The sequence below is a fragment of the Mustela nigripes genome, chromosome 4 (genome assembly GCF_022355385.1).
Source record: "Mustela nigripes isolate SB6536 chromosome 4, MUSNIG.SB6536, whole genome shotgun sequence".
Classification (NCBI taxonomy): domain Eukaryota; kingdom Metazoa; phylum Chordata; class Mammalia; order Carnivora; family Mustelidae; genus Mustela; species Mustela nigripes.
Window position 1 is genome coordinate 150,534,253 of NC_081560.1, and position 18,888 is coordinate 150,553,140.

Consider the following 18,888-nt stretch of genomic DNA (forward strand, 5'->3'; position numbering starts at 1 on the left):
GGATGTTCCCTTGAAGCAGATCTCAGGAGGTCCTCCAAACACATACTTAATTTTACTGTGTGGCCTCCTCAGGGAAGAAAATGATTATTGTATTTAAAGCAGGAACAGCCCTTGTAACAAATCCTGTTCCATTTCAACCAAGTCCTGTGTCACCTGGGCCCTGATGGAGAAGTGCTTTCTCTGTTAATTCTCATTGCAACAACCTTGGAGGCCCTTCCAGCACCTCTAAGTCCCTTCTGACTGTCCCACCTGAGCCTCTGGAAGCCACCTTGCTAACATTCTACGGGACACCGACTCTGGTGCTCTGCAGGGGCCAAAGCCTCCAGCCTCCGGGCCTGCGCTCCTGCTGGGCTCTCTGCCAGGCTCTCTGCCTGGATCACCCATCTAGAGCTGACCTATTTCCCCACAGCATCTCACTCCGAGGTAACTCATTTGTTTGTCTCTTGCTTGTCTTTCCTCTCAGGACCGGGAGCTCCAGAATGACACAGGACAGCGACTGTCTTCTTCGGCTGTGTGTGCCCAGCAGGAGAGCCAAGCTCACAGAAGGCCTGCAATTAATATTCGTGAACCAGTTCATGAACGGCCCATTTCGCGGATGAGGACACCCAGGCCCAGGCAGGGAGAGCCGCGCAGCCCCAGTCTGGAGCGCGGGACAGGGGCCGGCGCAGGGGGTGGCCTGCGTGCTGGGCCGGGCCGGCGCGGCAGGGCGGGTGGTGGGGCTCGCGGGCACGGCTCGCAGAGGAGCCGTCCTCGTGGGCGGGCGCCGGCGGCGGACTGGGCGGGCGCGGGCGCGGGCGCGGCGGGCGGCGGGCGGCGCAGGAGGGAGCCGAGCGGGTCCACGGGCAGACAGGCAGGAAGGCTGGGCTCCGCGCGCAGTGAGCGCCGTGGACGCCGGAGCGGGTAGGCGGGTGCGGGACGGCCCCGTGGGTGCGGGGAGCGGAGGGGCCTGGGGCCCAGGTGCCAGGGGTCCCCAGGTGAGCCGCGCGCGCCGCCTGCCGCGGGGCGCCTGGGGAGGGGGCGCCCGGTGGGCTTCACATGAGCCCCGGGGCTCGGAGCCTAAAGGCCAGGGTGAGGGGTGGGGGGGCGGGGCGGGACGAGTCGGGGTAGGGGGGAGCCCGCTGCCCCTCCGGTGGACTCGGGCTCCCGCCGCCGCGGTGTCCTCACCTGCTGCCTCACCCTGTGGGCCACGAGAAACGAGGGGTGCATGGAAAGCGTCTGGGCACCTGGGCTTTAGGAATACAGGAGGTGTATTAGTTGTTAGTTTTCCTCTGACTGATGGGGAACGCAGGCTGCGGGGAGACCACTCCCAGAGCTTCTGATGTTCCCGCCGCCGGGTCTTGACAGGAGCCTGGGAACTAAATCCGGACTCACCATTCTACGGCCCTTGTATAATAATCCCTTCTCCCCCTCCCAGAATCACCACCCCTGGGGCGGACCCGGAGGAACTGAGCCCTGGTCCTCCTCACTGCGCACCTCTGAGGTACGCAATGGGAAGTGAGGGACAGTCTTGGTATGAGGTCCCCTGCTGGGGGGTGGGGGAGGCAAGCACCCAGAAAGGTCTGAAGTGGTCCTGTGGCCCCAGCTCAGCACCCTGGGGAGGGGATGCCATCCCTGCACTGCTGGAGGCTGCGAGGCACTGACCCTTGGAAGGGAGGGGTCCTTGCTCAGTGGTAGCCCTTCCAGCCTGCGTCTCCTCCTTGGGAGGAGACGTCCTCTTGTGGTCTGCCATGGTAGGGGAGGGCTCTGAGGTTCCAGAGTGTGTCAGTAAGGAGGCAACCCCAAGAGTGTCATTACCTTAGGGACCGCCAGTCCCAGACTGTTTGGAAAGGACGTGGGCCTGAAGAGGCTGAATGGTCCTTGGCGCTGCTGGGGAGCCGGGGGCTTTGAGCCAGCATGCTGGAACCAAGGGCCAAAGCCCTCAACCTCACTAACGCAGGTCCCTGGGGCACCTTCTTATTTGGCTCAGCCACCTCCCAGCACCCCTGGGCACTCACTGGGACCATGGGCTCTGTCAGGCTTTATCAGGGACCTTTACTGCCAACCCAGCCTTTGCTCCTCTGTGGCTCTACGTCAGCTTGCGTCTTGCTTAAGTGTGGGCTCCACTTCCCTTTTCGAAATCTGCCTGGCAGGTCTAAGGGCAGGGGTTTCAGAATCAGACTGCTGGGGTTCTTATTTGCTGTGTCCCTGTGTTCTTACTAGTCAGGTCCTTTCCTCTAGCTGGGTCTCAAGCGTCCCCCTCTTGAAAATGGAGCAGATATGAGATTGAATCACATGAATTTGCCATGTTTGCAGGGCAACAATGGCTGGGTACTGGCAATTTGATGTGGTTCAGCCTAGTAATGCCTTCCTTGCAGGGCTGTGTTGTGGATTAATGCCAGGTGGGATATAAGGTGCCCAAAGCTCTGTGACAGCTGATGTCCCTTTTGCCCATTGTCTCCCAGGAATGCATGTGTTCCCCAGGTTGAGGCAAGCCCCCTCCCTTCTTGCTCTCTCTCCTCTAAGACTGGGCTCCCTCTGCATTCTCCTGCTTTCCCTACCAAATGCGCTTCCCTGCTCCCCTGGGTCTAGCAGCCTCAGATCCTGCCCCTCCCCAGGTGCAGCCTCATGGACTGTTTGGGCATCTCCCAGGATGTCCAGGGACCAAAATCAAAGCAAAATCTTGTCTGTTTGCATGCTGGCGGCTACCACCTTCTCCTTACTGCCTGTGTGTCCCTCAGAATCCTGGGGTCTCATCTATAGATGGGGCAGTGTGAATGAGGGTCAGTGTGAGGCCTGTCATGGGTGTCTCTTGGGCTAGTCACTGGCCTGTGGACAGTGAAGTCTTTGGCTCTGAAATGAGAGCAGTGGGAGTGTGGCCCTTCCTAGCCCAGGGTAGAGATGGGGACTCCATGGTGGGGCGGGGCTCACAGCAAGAGCGTGGTGCAGCAGCACTGGCGCCCTTTTGAGGCTGGGCAGTGGGTAAAGGATTGGAGTAGGTGATTGCTCCCAGCTCTGTGCCCTCTTTCAGGACTTCCTAAAGAGGCTTTGGGTCAAAGCCAGAGCCAAGTGCACTCAGCGGCCTGGGCATGGGTTTGTATGACCACTGTGGCCAGGTCCTCATGGTGGAAGAGAGTGAGGTCCCCTCGGGTAGTGTTGGTGGGAGGATGTGTTGGGAAAGAAGGAAACTAACGTTCAATGAGCACCTACTCTAGGATAGGCTGGTCTTGTTGCAAAATGGGCAGCTCAGCTTCCCAGGAGGTGGCAGAGAGAGTTCCTGAGCAGGACATGGTCCACTGAATCGTGTTATTTGTCCAAGGAACTAAGATGGAGACTGAACCTGAAAGAGTCTAAGGGAGGGAGAGCTCTGGGGTCCTACCTTTCAGGCTCCTTTTGTTTCCATTTTATCCCTTGACCTAGGAGGGAACCAGGCCCTCCTGTAAGATAAGGATTTCTTCCCACCGGCCCCATATAGCCAAGGAAACTGAGGCTCAGGGAGATTCAGCGACTCTCCCAAAGCCACCCTGCTGACAGGTGGCAGGGCTGGAATTTGAACCCCAGACAAGTTCATGGCCTGCTGGGCTCCCTGGGGTCCTGATGTTTCTTGGCTCTTTTTCCAGATTCCAGGGATGGCCCTGTGCAACAAAGGATACAGTTCTTGCCCCCAGGGGCCCTCAGACAACTGGGGAGACAGAACTATAGCTTGCTCTTGAGGGAAAGCATCCCCTGCCCCAGCCCAGCAGTAAGGTGACCCACTCCTTTCAACCACATGATCTCACTCTGAGACCTCAACCCTTAAGTCCCAGTTGGTAGGGTTGTGGCTGGATCATGATAGCTTTCCACCAGGCTCTGGGGGTAGCTAAGTCCTATCCTTCCTTACCTGGTTCTGCTCAGGAGCATCTCCCTCCAAGGGATCCTCATTTCCGGGGGCCCCCACCTCTCAGCATGTTCTTTGAAAGAAATCTAGCTTTCTTGATGATCTGGGGCTCTTGGATTTTAGTCATTGCCACCTTGGCCCTGGAGTATGCTTCTGGAAATCCTCAGTCCTGGTGCACAGAGGGCCTTTCTGGGGCGGAGGTGGGGGTGCTCATGGAGTCTTCTCCTGGTGGGCCTCTCCCAGCTTCTACAGAAACACGCAGAGGCCTGCTGATAGTTCCGATTCTTTTCTGGTCCCAACACCATGCTTGCTTTCCTGCCTTACTGCTCTCCCAGTCCTGGCACTTCCTTCCTCTCCCTGTTCCCACCAGTTGCTGGGAAGGGCTGATTTGCTTTCAGGCACTCATGTGGTCTAGGCAGCAGTGACTGGTGTGGGGTGTCTCGGGCCACGCGTGCCCATCCCTTATGTTACTCTTTATGACTTCCCTAAGAAGGGGGCTACAAGCCAGTGCTGTCTTCCTGGCCCCCCCTCTCCTCATGTCCTGGACTGCTTCCTCAGTCTGTTCGCTATATCCGAATGATATTTCTAGAATGGACATGGGCTTGTTGGCCAGCTTTTAATGGCTCCCCTGGCATTCCTGCTCCGGCCCACCTCTCCAGTCTCACTGCTTGCCACTGCCTTCCACCTACGCAAGACTTCTGTTATTCGGAGGGGCTCGCTGTTCTCTGAGGAGGTTCTGCTCTTCCCTGCCTTCCTGTCTTTGCACATGCTGCTCTCTGCACCTTGAATTCCCTCCTCTATCTGGTCCACTGGATGGCTGACTCCTTCAACTTTGGGGCCCTGCCTCAATGTCACATCTTCTCTCATCTTCCTGCTTCCTCTCCCATCTCCCAGCTCACAGGTGTTGCGGTCATACTGGTTTTGGCCATGGTATGGCCTTGAGGCTCACCTGTTTCTGGGGGGCAGTTTTGTGGTCTGGGAGGGACATGACCATATGTCATCTTTGCATGGGTCTTCTGTCATGGGTCTTGGCACATGTATTGAGTGAATGATGTGAGGATTTTTTGGAGGTCTCCCCACCCACGAACTCTGCTCTGATCATGTTGTCCTTGGCTAATTTAGAGCTGCTAGTCTTACTCCCTGCCATTCACCCAGCTCTGGCTGATGGTCAACCAGAGCCTGGGGTGTCTCTCCCATTGGCTGCTTCTGAGCACAGTGCACCCAACTCTGTTTCGTGCAGCTTTGCCTGCTTTTGGACTCAACATACTGAACCTTACATTTGGCTTTGCTGTATTTCATTTTATCAGGTTCCATTCCAAACAGTCCTTTCTGCCAGAAGACTGTGGTGCCAGAAAAATCCTCCTGCCTCTGGGATTCAGTAGCCAAAAGAACCAGCCTGTAAAGTATCAGTTGAATTCATGACTTGATCTTGTAAATAACCAAATGTAGCTCATCTTTATAAGCCAGATCAAATGCATGGTGAGTGACATTTAAGACATTAGACATACAGATTTTACTGATCTCTGGTTCATTTTGGCCATACTCTGTAAAAACAGCTTTTAAATTGTCACTTGATCGTGAAGAACATATATATGCTCACCAATGGGCTTGACCATTCTGTGGGCCTTAAAGAATATCTGAAATAGGGTCTTCCTCTGTGAATGATGTATTTCACAATGGGAATTGAGGAGCATGTGTATGAGAGTTCTCTGGGCCACTTGCTAAGAAGCAGGTGCCTGGGTCGCATCCCAGACTCACTTCACTGTATCTCCAGGTGTGGGGCTCTGGAGTTTGCACTTTCAGCATGCTCCTGGAAGGATTGCAATGCTTCCTGATGGCCGAGAACTGCCCGTGGGGTTAATGACAGCTAGAGACCCCTTGAGGAAGGTGTATCACGGTGGTGTGTGGAGTGATCTGGTAGCTCTCTAAGTCAGAGCCTCTGCCATTGGCATTACCACCTGGAGATCCCAGAGTCCCAAATTCTAATCTGGTATTAGTGGAGGGTCCCTCATGTTGAGGAGACAGCCAGGGAGAAGAGACAAGCTGTGTCAGGGCATGGAGGTATGGACCAAGCTGGTGTGCTTGGGATCTGTGCTAGTTCAGATGACTTGAGCATAGACAGGACAGTCAGTGGCAATTCATAACCTTGGCCTTGCATGTGTGCAGCATGATGGGCAGGAGGAGAGAGTTGGCATGCCGATGACCCCGTCTTTGCATCCGTGGCCATCTTCAACTCTGCCATGTGTTGCCGGAGAACCAAGGCTGGCAGGGCAGGTAGGGCCCGAGACCAGGGCGGTGCACTGGGTGGTGAGCTCCGAGGTTTGGTTTTATCCCAGAGGGCAGGGGCCACTGTGGAAGGACCTGAGCAGATGGTGTCATCTGCCACCGTCTCCATTTGGATAAAATATCATAAGGGGATTTTGGCCCATATTCCCTAAGCCATTCTGTCTTTGTACTCTGCATGCAAATCCCTAGTTTCTTTATCATTAAAACAGCTTGGAAGCCTGAAGTCAGAGGGAATGTGTATGACAAGTTCTGGCATCAGACTGGAGTTCACATCTGAGCCCTGTGACTGATTAGCCATGTGACCATGGGCAAGTTGCTTTATATCTTTGAGGCTCAGGTCTTCCAGGTCCCAGCAGCCTTGGGATGGCAGAAGCCATGAACCTCTCTACGTGGCCCCCACCTCTCCCTGGATTCAGGAGGCAGGATCCCTGACTACCACTTGTCTGTTTGCTTTGTAGGCTTCGTCACTGAACCTTCTGGAATCTTCTCATCTGCACCATGAATGTCTCTCACTTCCTGGCCTTACTGCTCCCAGGATCCCCACAGGGTCAAAACAGGAGCAGATCAAGGAGCATTCCGTATAACTTCTCAGACCACTGCCAGGATTCTGTAGACCTGATGGTCTTCATTGTCACCTCTTATAGCATTGAGACTGTTGTGGGGGTCCTGGGCAACCTCTGCCTCATATGTGTGACCATGCGGCAGAAGGAGAAGGCCAATGTGACCAACCTGCTCATTGCCAACCTAGCTTTCTCTGACTTCCTCATGGGTCTCCTCTGCCAGCCGCTCACGGCTATATACACCATCATGGACTACTGGGTCTTTGGGGAGACCCTTTGCAAGATGTCGGCCTTCATCCAGTGCATGTCAGTGACAGTCTCCATCCTTTCGCTTGTCCTTGTGGCCCTGGAGAGGCATCAGCTCATCATCAACCCAACAGGCTGGAAGCCCAGTGTTCCCCAGGCCTACCTGGGAATTGTGATCATCTGGCTCATCGGCGGCTTCCTCTCCCTCCCCTTCCTGGTCAACAGTGTCCTGGAGAAAGTCTTTCATAGGAACCACTCCAAGGCTGTGGAGTTTCTGGTAGATAAGGTGGTCTGTACTGAGTCGTGGCCACTGCACCACCACCGCATCGTCTACACCACCTCCCTGCTGCTCTTCCAGTACTGTGTGCCCTTGGCCTTCATCCTGGTCTGCTACGTGCGCATCTACAGGCACCTGCGGAAGCGGAGGCAGGTGTTCCGCAAGGGCACCTACAGCTCACGGGCATGGCAGATGAAGCGGATCAATGGGATCCTCGTGGCCATGGTGGTGGCCTTTGCTGTGCTCTGGCTGCCCCTGCATGTGTTCAACAGCCTAGAGGACTGGTACCACGAGGCCATTCCCGTCTGTTACGGCAACCTCATCTTCTTGGTGTGCCACCTGCTTGCCATGGCCTCTACCTGTGTCAACCCTTTCATCTATGGCTTTCTCAACACCAACTTCAAGAAGGAGGTCAGGGCCCTGGTACTGACGTGTCAGCAGAGTGCTCCGGTGGATGAGTCCGAGCATCTTCCCCTGTCCACGGTGCACACAGAAGTCTCCAAAGGCTCTCTGAGGCTCAGTGGCAGGTCTAACCCCATTTAGTCTGGTTTAGGGCTTCTCCCTGCCATGTCCATTGCCAGGCTGTCTCACTCAGCTAAGTGGGCCAGTTGCATCATTACTGGCATTGTTAGGGCATTCTGGTGGCACTCCATCATTGCTGGTTTTTTTGAGCCCAGAGAGGATATAGAGAGCCTCTTTTTGCACCCATTTGCCCTGTGAAGCCCGACATTCACATGATCCAGGCATTTGTTCCTGGGGGAGTCCTGAGTTTGGATTCTGCAGGTTATATATATATAGCATGCCTTGCAGCCTGACCAGGTGCTGGAACCAGAGATGGCCTGCTTGTAGCAGGCAGAGTTTATTCTGGTAATTCACAAACAGATGCTCAGCCTAGGGACCCAAGGGGTTCACCTTGGCCAATGAGACTGTGAGGTCACCGTGGGGTGAGGGAAGGAGCACGTGGGGCCAGGGCTCTGGACCTTGGTCAGTCCCTCACCTCTGGGAAAGGTGATGTTGGTAAACAGAATTTATGAGTAGTAAAGAAGTCTATGAAGACAAGGTAGAGGGATTACTCTCATAGGGTTCGAGTATTACATTGCAGAGCATGGATCCTGGTCATCTTGGGTCCTCGTGCTCTTCTGCAGCACGGAAGTCAGGCCTGAGCAGCAAGAACCCCAGGATTCACCTCCTGCTCCAACTTTCTCTTTCACTGCCTCTGCCACCTTAGTTGGAAATAAGCCTGCAAGTGTTCCCCCCCACACCTTGAAAATACCTTGAGGGGGATACCTGCATTGTCACGGAGCTGGTCCACACCTAGGACAGATGCTGGTGCATGGAGAGGGCTCCAGCAAGTCAGGCTGATGGCAAACCTGCCCTGCTGAGTGCTCAGCTGAGCACAAGCACCCTGGGCCACAATCCAGCATGGGGAGGACTCAGGCTGCTTCAGCCATGCTTTTACCTCCTCTTCCTGGCCTTCAGGACTTCTCTCAACAAGGCAGCTGGCCAGCAACTCTGTGTGCCTCCCCATCATTGACCCACTGCCAAGGCCGACAGCACTCTGCTAACCTGACTTGCTCACCCTTGTTGAAAAGCCTCACCAAGGCTTCAGGAAGGGTAGGGGCTGGGGGGTTCTTTCATTTGGCTTAATGGGACACTGGCTGAAACCTAGATTTCCTCCCCCAAAAAGGAAGGAAAGCCTAAAATGAATATGATTATCTCACCCATGCCCCAGTCTTCTGGCTGCTGACCCAGATCCAAGGCTTTATCTCTGTGTGGACCAGACAGACAGATCAAGATCGCCTCTGGGCTACTTTTGATGGGATGCCAGGTCTGGCTCTTGCCTGCTCAGACCCATTCACCCTGGGGCAGAGTGGTCACTGGTTAGACCCACCATGGCTTCCTGGGGCAGGATATTCAGGTGCCCAGAGCCCCCGAGGAGTCTCACTGGGAGGCTACTAGGACTGCTGTTCACAGGATATCTGGCAGAGGGCCAAGCAGCAGGAGTTTGAACAGCCATGTCTGACTGTCTTCAGGAAGGGTAGGGGCTGGGGGGTTCTGACCAGGAACTTGCGCAGCCAACACCCAAGTCAAGCGCTCCATTGGGCCATGAGCTCCATTCTTGGGGCTATTTGTTTTGTCCCAGCTTTTGGTCACAGCTCTCATGCTGTTCCTTTGCTGACCTCTACCCTGGCTTTCAGGATAGATTTTGAGCTATTCTGTCAGGCATGGCTTGTGCTGGTCCTCTGGTGCCATCTGCTGCAGGCTGCTCCAGGTAAAGCCCAGACCCAGGGGCTCATCCCAGAGTGATGTCATTGACCAAGCTTCCCAAAGAATTTGGGGGCCCCTCCAGAACCCCATGTAGTTGCCTGGAATTTATGTCTCATCACCTATCTCAATGGGGATGCTTGGGGACAAGGATGCTTTAGGGTGCCCATACACTTGAGGACACGGACTGGTCTGGGGATCTGGCAAAGGTGCTTGACATTAAGAATCGGGGTAGTGGGTGAAAGCTTCGTTGAGCATCTTCTGTGCTCCCCTCACCTTGTCTGGGTGGACACAACCTGCCTGGATGGCTGTCTCCTGCTCCCAGTTCCTAGTGCCCCTTGGAGTTGTCTGGCTCCCCACCACCCTGGGATCATGCTGCTGAAAGTAGGGTCAGAAAACCAGCAGTCTCAGCATCACTTGGAACTTGACAGACATGCAGGATCTCTGTTCCCACTTAAGAACTAGTAAATCAGAATCCTCATTTGATCAAATCCTCCAAGTTAATGGTGTACACCTTTGAGTGTGAGAAGCTCTGCTCGAGGAAACAGAGGGCCTTGCAGCCTGGAGGCACTCGGGGAGCTCTGCGGGCATGCACTCTGGGATATCAAAGACATCTCTAGGAATCCTGGTTCTGGAGATTGGGCTGCACAGTGGTATTGCTGAAAAGGTGGGTTGTTTGCTCTGGTTGTTTGTCTCATCTCTGTCTGCATGTGGACAAAAATTCTCGTGATGCCTTTCCATTCCTCCAATAAATATTTACTGAATGAACAGTTTGTGTAGTTACATTCTTAGTGAACGTGCCCACCTGTATTCTGCTTGATCTCACTTAAAACTATCATCAATGGTTTTCCATGATCATTTTTGACCATCCCAATCATTATTGGGATTTAGCAAATGTGCCCGTGAAAGCTGGTACCTCTGAGGAAGCTCCTGGGTCCCAGCTAATGGGCATGTCCCTGACTGTAGTGGGAGGAGCCCAATCTTCGGGGAGCATTGGGACTGGAACCTGAGCTGCCCACCCACAAAGACTGCCTGGGGACCCCTTGAGGGAGCAAAGCATTACTGATCCCTGGTGGTGGGAACACAGATCCTGTCTCACTCTAGCACTTCCTTTTCCCAGAAATGACATTGGCTTGTTTTTTCCCCTGTTATAAAAGTTAATCATATTCATTCTTGAATATACATGAAATATGCAACAATAAAATGAAAAAGGAATCATGTTCTGTCACCCAAAGATACTAATTGTTTACATTCCTTGGGAGTCATTTCTTTAGTTTACGTGTACATAGTTTTATTAGAAAAGCATGGTTGAGATCATACTGTAAGTGTCTATTTATGTATAGTCTTAAAATATTTTAAAATATCTTTTTTTGCTTAACCTTGTAAGAATTTTTAATCATTCAACAGATATGTCAGACACATGGGAGGTGACAGAGATACAGTGCTAAGTAAAATAGACACTGTCCCTATTCTCATGGAGTGTATAGTCCAATGACTAGATCCATCCTGCATCTTTAATCATCTGTTGTGGCATACTTAGATGTTTCTAGATCTGTTATGATGAACTTCTATGCAGATGGCTTATTCTAATTTTTTATTTTTTAAAAATATTTTTAAGAAATATTTTAAGTTGTTTCCATACCCAATGTGGGGCTTGAACCCAGGACCTGGAGATCAAAGATCACACGATCTACTGATTGAGCCAGCCAGGCAACCACAGAGAACTCTTTTTGTATTTGGAATTATTTCCTTAAGAGAGATTTCTAGAAGTGGAATTAATGGGTCAAAGGGCGTGGACATTTTTCAAGGCTCATGATGTGTACTGCTAGACTGGCTTCTGAAGAGGCTGGAATGGTTTTTGCTCTATGGCTAGAGCCTGTTTTACTGTCGCCTGGCCACACTTGAGGGGTTACCATTTATAAGCAGACTTCCGTTTTTCACTAGATCCTGTCCCCACTCACCTCTTGGACGTCACTCCAGTGCCCTCTGTTCTGTGCTGAGACTTGTCTTATCTGGGTGTCTCTGCTTCTTCTCCTTCCATGCTCTTTTGTACTTACCTGTCCATCCAAACAGCTCTTTCCAGGGTCACCAGTGACCCCCATGTTGCCAGATCCCTTGGTCAGTTCTCAGTTTCGTCTTCTATGATTGATTAGCAGCGTTTGGCAGTTGGTCAATCCCTTCTCCTTGAATCTCTTTCTGTTTTTTCAGGACATCACACTCTTTTGGCTTTTTCAGGACATCACACTCAGGGTTCTGCTGGGCAGTCCTTCTCAGATTCCTTCTTGGATTCTGGTTTCCCTGCCCTTAGATTATTGGCACGACCCCATGGATACATGGAGGCCCACCTCTGATCCTCTAGATGGGCTTACCCAGTCTCTTGACTTTCAACACCATCGAATGTTTACCTGCCTAGTGCTCCCAAATGTCACTCTCCAGTCTGGTCTTCTGCTCTAAGATTTGTGTACCAGCCACTGCTCTATGTTAACTGGATCAAACTTGGATGTTCAAAAACAGATGCTTGATTTGTTACCTCATCTCTTCTCCCTCAGTTTCCCTCCCCCCTTCATGGAATGGCAACTCTTCCATTTCATTTGCTTGGGTCACAGTCTTAGGATCAGCCTTCCATTCACAGCCCACATCCAGTCCACCAGTGAGTTCTGTAAGCTCTGCCTTCAAAATGTACCGAGAATGACCACTTCTCACCTCCTCTGGCTCTGCCGCCTGGTCCAAGCCGTCACCATCTCTACCAAGATGATTGCAGTGACCTTGTCTCTGCTCTTGCTCAGGCTAAGCAATCCTTTGAACACTTCTGTTCAAAACCCTTTACTGGCTTTCTGTCACTCTCAGAGCCAAATTTACAGTCCAGAGCCTGCCTGGGTTGGCCATCTGCTTGTCTCTGACCTCACTTCTTACCACCTTTCCCCTCTCCCACACCCTTCAGCAGCTTCTAAGATTGCTCCGACTTCTGTGCTTTGTACTTCCTACTCTTGCTGCTACCCTCTGAGATCAACACTTTCACTCCCTTCCTCCCTTCACTTTAATGAGCCTTTATCAGAAGCTTACTGGCTCAGCCACGCTATGATGCATGCCTACTTGATGCTATAGGACTTAGCACCCTATGACATGCTCGTACACATTTATTGCTCTGTAATTGATTGCCTTGTTTCCCCATAAGGATGTAAATCCCATGAAGGCAGGGACCTTGCAAGTTTTATTAACTGTCTGGCTCTTAGAAGAGTGTCTGCCTACAGGAGGTACAGAAGAAACATCGGCAGAGTGAATATATTTAAACATTTTTTTTTGTAGTTGATCAGTGGGGAGTGATACTTCATCTTCTTATTTGTAGAGGGAAGGCATTTGGTTTTGTAGGATTTTGGCTCCAGGTGTGGTAAAGCCTTAGCTGGCTGAACGTGTGAACTTGAGAGGCCCCCTCTGCATCTTAGTTTCTTTCTTTCTTTCTTTTTTTTTTTTTAAAAAAAAAAAGATTTATTTATTTATTTATTTATTTGACAGACAGAGATCACAAGTAGGCAGAGAAGCAGGCAGAGAGAGAGGGAAAGGGAAGCAGGCTCCCTATGGAACAGAGAGCCTGATGCGAGGCTTGATCCCAGGACCCTGAGCCGAAGGCAGGGACTTTAACCCACTGAGCCACCCAGGCGCCCCTGCATCTTGGTTTCTGATTTTTCACCTGGAATGACCCTGGCTACTATGTGTTTAGTGTCCCAAACACTGTGCTAGACACTCTATACACAGGGGCTCTCCTCAACATTTAGATTGGGTGGAAGAAGAAATGGGTGGAGGGGTAAAACAACAACAACAACAACAACAACAACAGCAACAACACTTCATTCAAATTTTCAAAAAGAGCTAGATTTGAAACCCAATCTGGTGGATTCCAAAGTCCATGACTTGGATTGCTGCAGCAAGGAAGAAGGTTGACCGGATGGCCTTCCAACTTTTAGCTAGACAGTTTGAACTTAATGGGTAATGGAGGGACCATGAAGGGCTTTAAGCAGGGAAATATAGGCCAGTCACATTTAAGATCAATAAGGCTGAATTGGTCTGGGTTCCCCTAAAGCAGAAGCTGAGGCAGAGGCTTACGGGCTTTTTGTTTACTGGAGAATGCCATCCCAAGAAACGAAGTGAGCACATGGGGAATGAGATGGGGGAAGAGAGAGAGCCAATCTGAAGATGCTTTATTGAACTGGCTGTTTTTCAAAGGCAGCTGATTACTCCATCTTTTGTATCACTCTCAGGACAGTCTTTTTTTTTTTTTTTTAAAGATTTTATTTATTTATTTGACAGACAGAGATCACAAGTAGGCAGAGAGGCAGGCAGAGAGAGAGAGAGAGAGAGAGAGAGAGAGGGAAGCAGGCTTCCTGCGGAGCAGAGAGTCCGATGCGGGGCTCGATCCCAGGACCCTGAGATCATGACCCGAGCTGAAGGCAGTAGCCCAAACCACTGAGCCACCCAGGCGCCCATCTCAGGACAGTCTTTCTGGAAGGAGAAAAGAGTAAGAATTTAACCATCCATTCCTGTATGTCATTTGTCAAAGTTTTTCCCCATGGAGTTGTGCATTCGTAGAGCTTAAACACACTTGTCCATGAACAGAGCAGCCCCGGGGAGAGGAGAGAAGATGTGCTGTGATGTAAGGTGTAAGACGAAGTGGCATCAGGTCACACTTGCAGGAAGCTGGTCAGAGCCCCGCAGAGCTGGATGCTGCAGTGGTCACTGGACCTGCAACAGAGAATCTGAAGGTGGGTATAAGCGGCTTCTGATGCAGGGCAGAGCTGGAGGTGGGCTGGCTGGTGTTATCAGTTGAATTGTGTCTCCTCCACTCCCAAATTCATATGTTGAAGGTTTAACCCCCAGGACTTCAGAATGTGACCTTATTTGACAGTAGGGGCACTGCAGATATAATTAGTTGAGACGAAGCCATGCTGGAGGAGGGTGGACCCCAATCCAATATGATTGGTATTCTTATAAAAAGAGAAAGTTTAGATACAGAGACAACATGCAATGAAGATGAAGGAGGAGGTCTGAGTGATGCCAAGGAAGGTCAAAGATTGCCAGAAAACCATCAAAAACTAGGGGAAAGGCATGGACACATTATTTCTCACAGCCTTCAAAGGAACCAACCCTACTGACACCTTGATTTTGGACTCCTACCCTCCAGAACACTGAGGCAATACATTTCTGTTATTCAAGCCACCCTGTTTGTTTTGGCAGCCCTAGCAGACTAGTGCAGGAGGTAAGATTGAATGCAGGAAGACCCATCCATGGGAGCTATGGTGTCCACCAGGTGCTCTGTTGCTGGAGACAGACACCCCAGCTCAAATTGGCTATGACCAAATAGGGATTTATAGATTCATGTAATGGGGTAGAGTTCTTCCAAAAGAAGTGTTTTGGTTTTAGGCTGGATTCAGAGGTTCAAACGATGACATTGGGGCTCTCCTTTTCTCTCCACCACTCTCTCTGATCCCTTAATTCTACTGATTTCTTCATGGCCTCACACTCCTCTGTGTGACCGTAAGAGGCTCCATAGCTTCCACCTTTGGTCCTCATAAGCCCAGGGAGAAGGAGCATATCTTCCCCCATGACCAGTCAGAACTCTGGGGAGGATTCCAATGGCTCAGTCCTGAACAGATGACCATGGCCAAGTTGCTGCATATTTTCTTTAGCCAGGTCTGGATTCCTTGGCTATTCCTGCATCAGGTTGCTTGGGCCAACCTCACTTGAATCACATGGATGTGATAAGATATTATTATTATATTTCATGTTTTTAAGATTTAAATTCAGTTTAGTTAACACATAGTGTATTATTAGTTTCAGGGGTAGAATTTAGTGATTCATCCATTGCCTGTAACGCTCAGAGCTCATTACATCAAATGCCCTCCTTAATGCCCATGACCCAATTACCCAATTTTCCCACCCATATCCCCTTCAGCAACCCTCATATTTGTTTCTTAGAGTTAAGGGTCTCTTACGGTTTGCCTCCCTCTCTGTTTTCATCGTATTTTTCCTTCTCTTCCCCTATGTTCATCTGTTCTGTTTCTTAAATTCCACCTATGAGTGAAATCATATGGTATTTGTCTTTCTCTGACTTATTTTGCTCAGCATAATACCTCTAGTTCTCTCTACATTGTTATAAAGGGCAAGTTACATTCTTTTTGATGGCTGCATAGTATTCCATTGTATGTATATATACCACATCTTCTTTATCCATTCATCTGTTGATGGACATCTGGGCTCTTTCCATAGTTTGGCTATTGTGAACATGCTGCTATAAACATTGGGGTGCAGGGGCCCCTTCGAATCAGTATGTTTGTATCCTTTGGATAAATACCCAGTAATGCAATTGCTGCCTTGTAGGGTAGCTCTATTTTCTACTTTTTGAGGAAACTTCATACTGTTTCCCAGAGTGGCTGCACCAGCCTGCCTTCCCATTAACAGTGTAAGATGGTTTCCCTTTCTCTGCATCCTCGCCAATACCTGTTGTTCCCTGAGTTGTTCATTTTAGCCATTCTGACCGGTGTGAGCGGTATCTCATTGTGGTTTTGGTGATAGTATCATTCTAGCAGGGACTAGAAGTAGTATCCCAAAGAAAGTGATGCCAAGGCAGGCCAAAACACAAAAGCAGAGCGGGCTTGGAGAGGAGAGATGGATTGGAAGGATATTTAGGTATTGGATGGATGGGATGAACTTGGATGTGGGGGAGAGGAGGAACATTCTCAGGTTCCAGACTCAGGAAAGTGGTGTAAATTGGTCCATTTGGTGAGATGGAGCCGAGTTTTGGGGGTGGGTAGCTTCTCTTGGGATATATTGTTGGTGGCATACTTGGGCATGCAAATGGATGGTCAGATACTTGAGTCTGGAGCTCTAGGGAGAGCTTGGATCAAGGCCTGATCAAGCCCTGAAGATGGGCACTAGATTGGGGTATGGGTTGATCTGGAGCTGGGCATGGGCCAAAGGAATTCCAGGTGCCTGGAGCTGAATTTGGTGATAGGACATTGAAGTCAGCAAACCAGTTGGAGTCCTAGGACATGGGGTGGGACAGTGCCCAGCAAGGAGGCCTGGTAGACAGGGCATTATAAATCAGAAACTGGGTCTATTTCCCTAAACCTGAGCCCAGGGATGATATCAAGCAAATTATCCTCACTAGGTAAGTTGTTCTGTAGCCTCAGTTCTTCAGAGAGTGAAGGGCAGCTTTAAGGTCAAGCTTCTTGGCTGGAAGTTGGGAGTTGTTACTGTGACTTACCTCTTTGCAGGGATATAATAATGCCTGAGAAAATGCTGAAAAGATCTGAAAGTTCTTCAAAGAAGAAATCTTTGATTCCTACAGTGTGTTAAGGGATGGTCTGATGCCAGAGGAATGAGCACAGCTGTTGTCTCTGTCTTAAATTGGGTTGGGCTGACTTGGACAGACATCTTTTGGTGACAAAGACCTTGGCTTGACCTTGTTTCATGGTGGGGCTTCTCCCTAGAATATGTCTTCAAGGTTCTGGTGCACGTTATAAGACTGCTGCAAATACACAGACAGAGACCAGCCAGGGGCCCCTGAGTCTTGAGAGGACACTGGGAATGGGTTTGCAGAGCAGACTGGATGCTTTCCTTGCTGACGGCAGCCCAGCACTCCCTCCCCTGGGCAGCTGAGAATGCATCTGCTGGGTGGATTTGCCAGTGAACCACAGAGTGGGAGGCTACTTGTGAATGTGGCTGTGCACTCATGGCCTTCGAGGTTTCTAGTTGTTTAAATGTCACCATTTATTTGAAATTGACTCCCGTCAGACTTTGGAAAGTTTATCAGTGCAATTGTGTATCAGCACAAAGCTCTCTTAAAATACATTTCCTTTCATTCATAAAGCTGTTAGTGGGCATTTGATTAGTCTTTCTCTCGACTGCCAAGGAAACCGTGCTGAAAGTAGGGCACGAATTCAGAACAAAGAACTTCAGCTCACTGGTGAGAACCCTGCGATAGCCTTATCTCCCTCGCCAGATAGTGCGCCTTGCGATGGCCAACCACCCGTTGCCACCTTGTAAACGTCACCTGAAGCCCCTTCTGGGTTTTACAACTTTAAGGTGTGGGGGAGGGTGGGGTGTGTGGAGCCAGAAAGGATTTCCCAAAAAAAGACCTCCTTTTCCTACTTTTTCTTTTATAGACCCATTTCTTCAACCCACATACGGGGGGCAAGTGAGAGACTTGTAGCTTACCTGGCTTATTTGTAGCTTACTTGTAGCTTACTTGTAGGTAAGATTACTTGAAGCTTACCTGGTATGAGCACCAGTCTTTTCCCTGGGTTCCTGGGCACTGTCAGACTGTGCTCCCAATGGGCTGCGGGGCCTCAGTCACATCCTGGTGGAAGGAATACTGAGGTCTCTTATCAGTATGTTCAAAAACTCAGAGGTAATGGCCTATACCACTCCCCCCCACCCCAGTACATAGCTTTGAAACAGTTAAAGATAATGTGGTTTATATAAGGTGGTGAGTCTTTCACCATCTATGAAATCTGGGGTCTATGGCTATGGCCAGGGCAGAAAGGCGCAGAACCAGAGTTTTGGGGAGAGGCATATGCAGCTGGTGCATTTCGTCCTGATTCATTGGGACCTTCTCTGTAGATGGTATGATGCAGACACCTTCAGAAGGACAGGTATAAAAATAAGTACCATGTGCTGTGAGAGCAATCGCAGAGCCAGGGCATGTGGTTGGGCCAGTCATAATCCAGGAAGGCATTTGGGAGGCTTTGCCTTTAAGTTCACCAGTGGGCAGGATGGGAAAAGGGAGACATCAGTGGCAGGCAACAGCAGGAGGTTGAGTGGTTTGACTTCATCAGGCTGGTGAGGAGAGAACATTAAGACACTTTAGTAGGGGGTGGGGGGCACCAGGGTTGGGTTGGAGGTTAGAAAAGCTGTCTTTGGCTGCAGTGAGGAGAAGGGTCAGGGGAGTGATAACTAACGTACTCAGCTTATTTCTGACTTAGCTCTTCTCTATAGGCTGGCCTCCCAGAGGAGCCGGTTGCATGCAGAGCTCCCAGGAGGCTGGCTCCAGCTGAATCTGGAAAACAGTCAGTCGTAGTGGAATACTGCTTTGTCATAAGGTGGAACCCTACCCTTGACCATGCCAGCATGGCCAGTGCCCCCAGCTATGAATGCTGAGCTGCAAGGGCAGGGTGGATGACCAGAGTTTTGCCACACCACACGGTAATCAGATCCCAAGTCCTGGCCCCCCAGGAGAGGGTTGGTGCATCCGTAATCATAAAAGCCCGAGGTCTGGGGTCCTTTCCTGGACTCTGACATTAGCTAGCCAGAACCCTATGTACTGCCCTGGAATGGGTCAACACGTTTGTTCCTGAGCTTATCTCTGTGGGTTTCCCTCACTGACCCCTGTTCCAGCAGGCAGTGTG

At 50.7% G+C, this 18,888-nt stretch overlaps 1 protein-coding gene and 1 long non-coding RNA gene across 2 annotated transcripts; both read left to right on the forward strand.

Annotated features, from left to right (window-relative positions):
• The first annotated feature begins 1,409 nt into the window (after positions 1–1,409).
• Positions 1,410–6,118, forward strand: LOC132015277 (uncharacterized). Its single transcript, XR_009403608.1, has 3 exons — positions 1,410–1,480; positions 5,161–5,332; positions 6,020–6,118. It is a non-coding gene; the product is annotated as an uncharacterized LOC132015277 (long non-coding RNA).
• Positions 6,119–6,602: 484 nt separating this feature from the next.
• On the forward strand, positions 6,603–7,765 carry LOC132015278 (neuropeptide Y receptor type 4-2). The gene has a single exon (XM_059395870.1). The coding sequence runs from the start codon at positions 6,638–6,640 to the stop codon at positions 7,763–7,765; it is 1,128 nt and encodes a 375-aa protein (XP_059251853.1). The 5' UTR covers positions 6,603–6,637.
• The last annotated feature ends 11,123 nt before the right edge of the window (positions 7,766–18,888 follow it).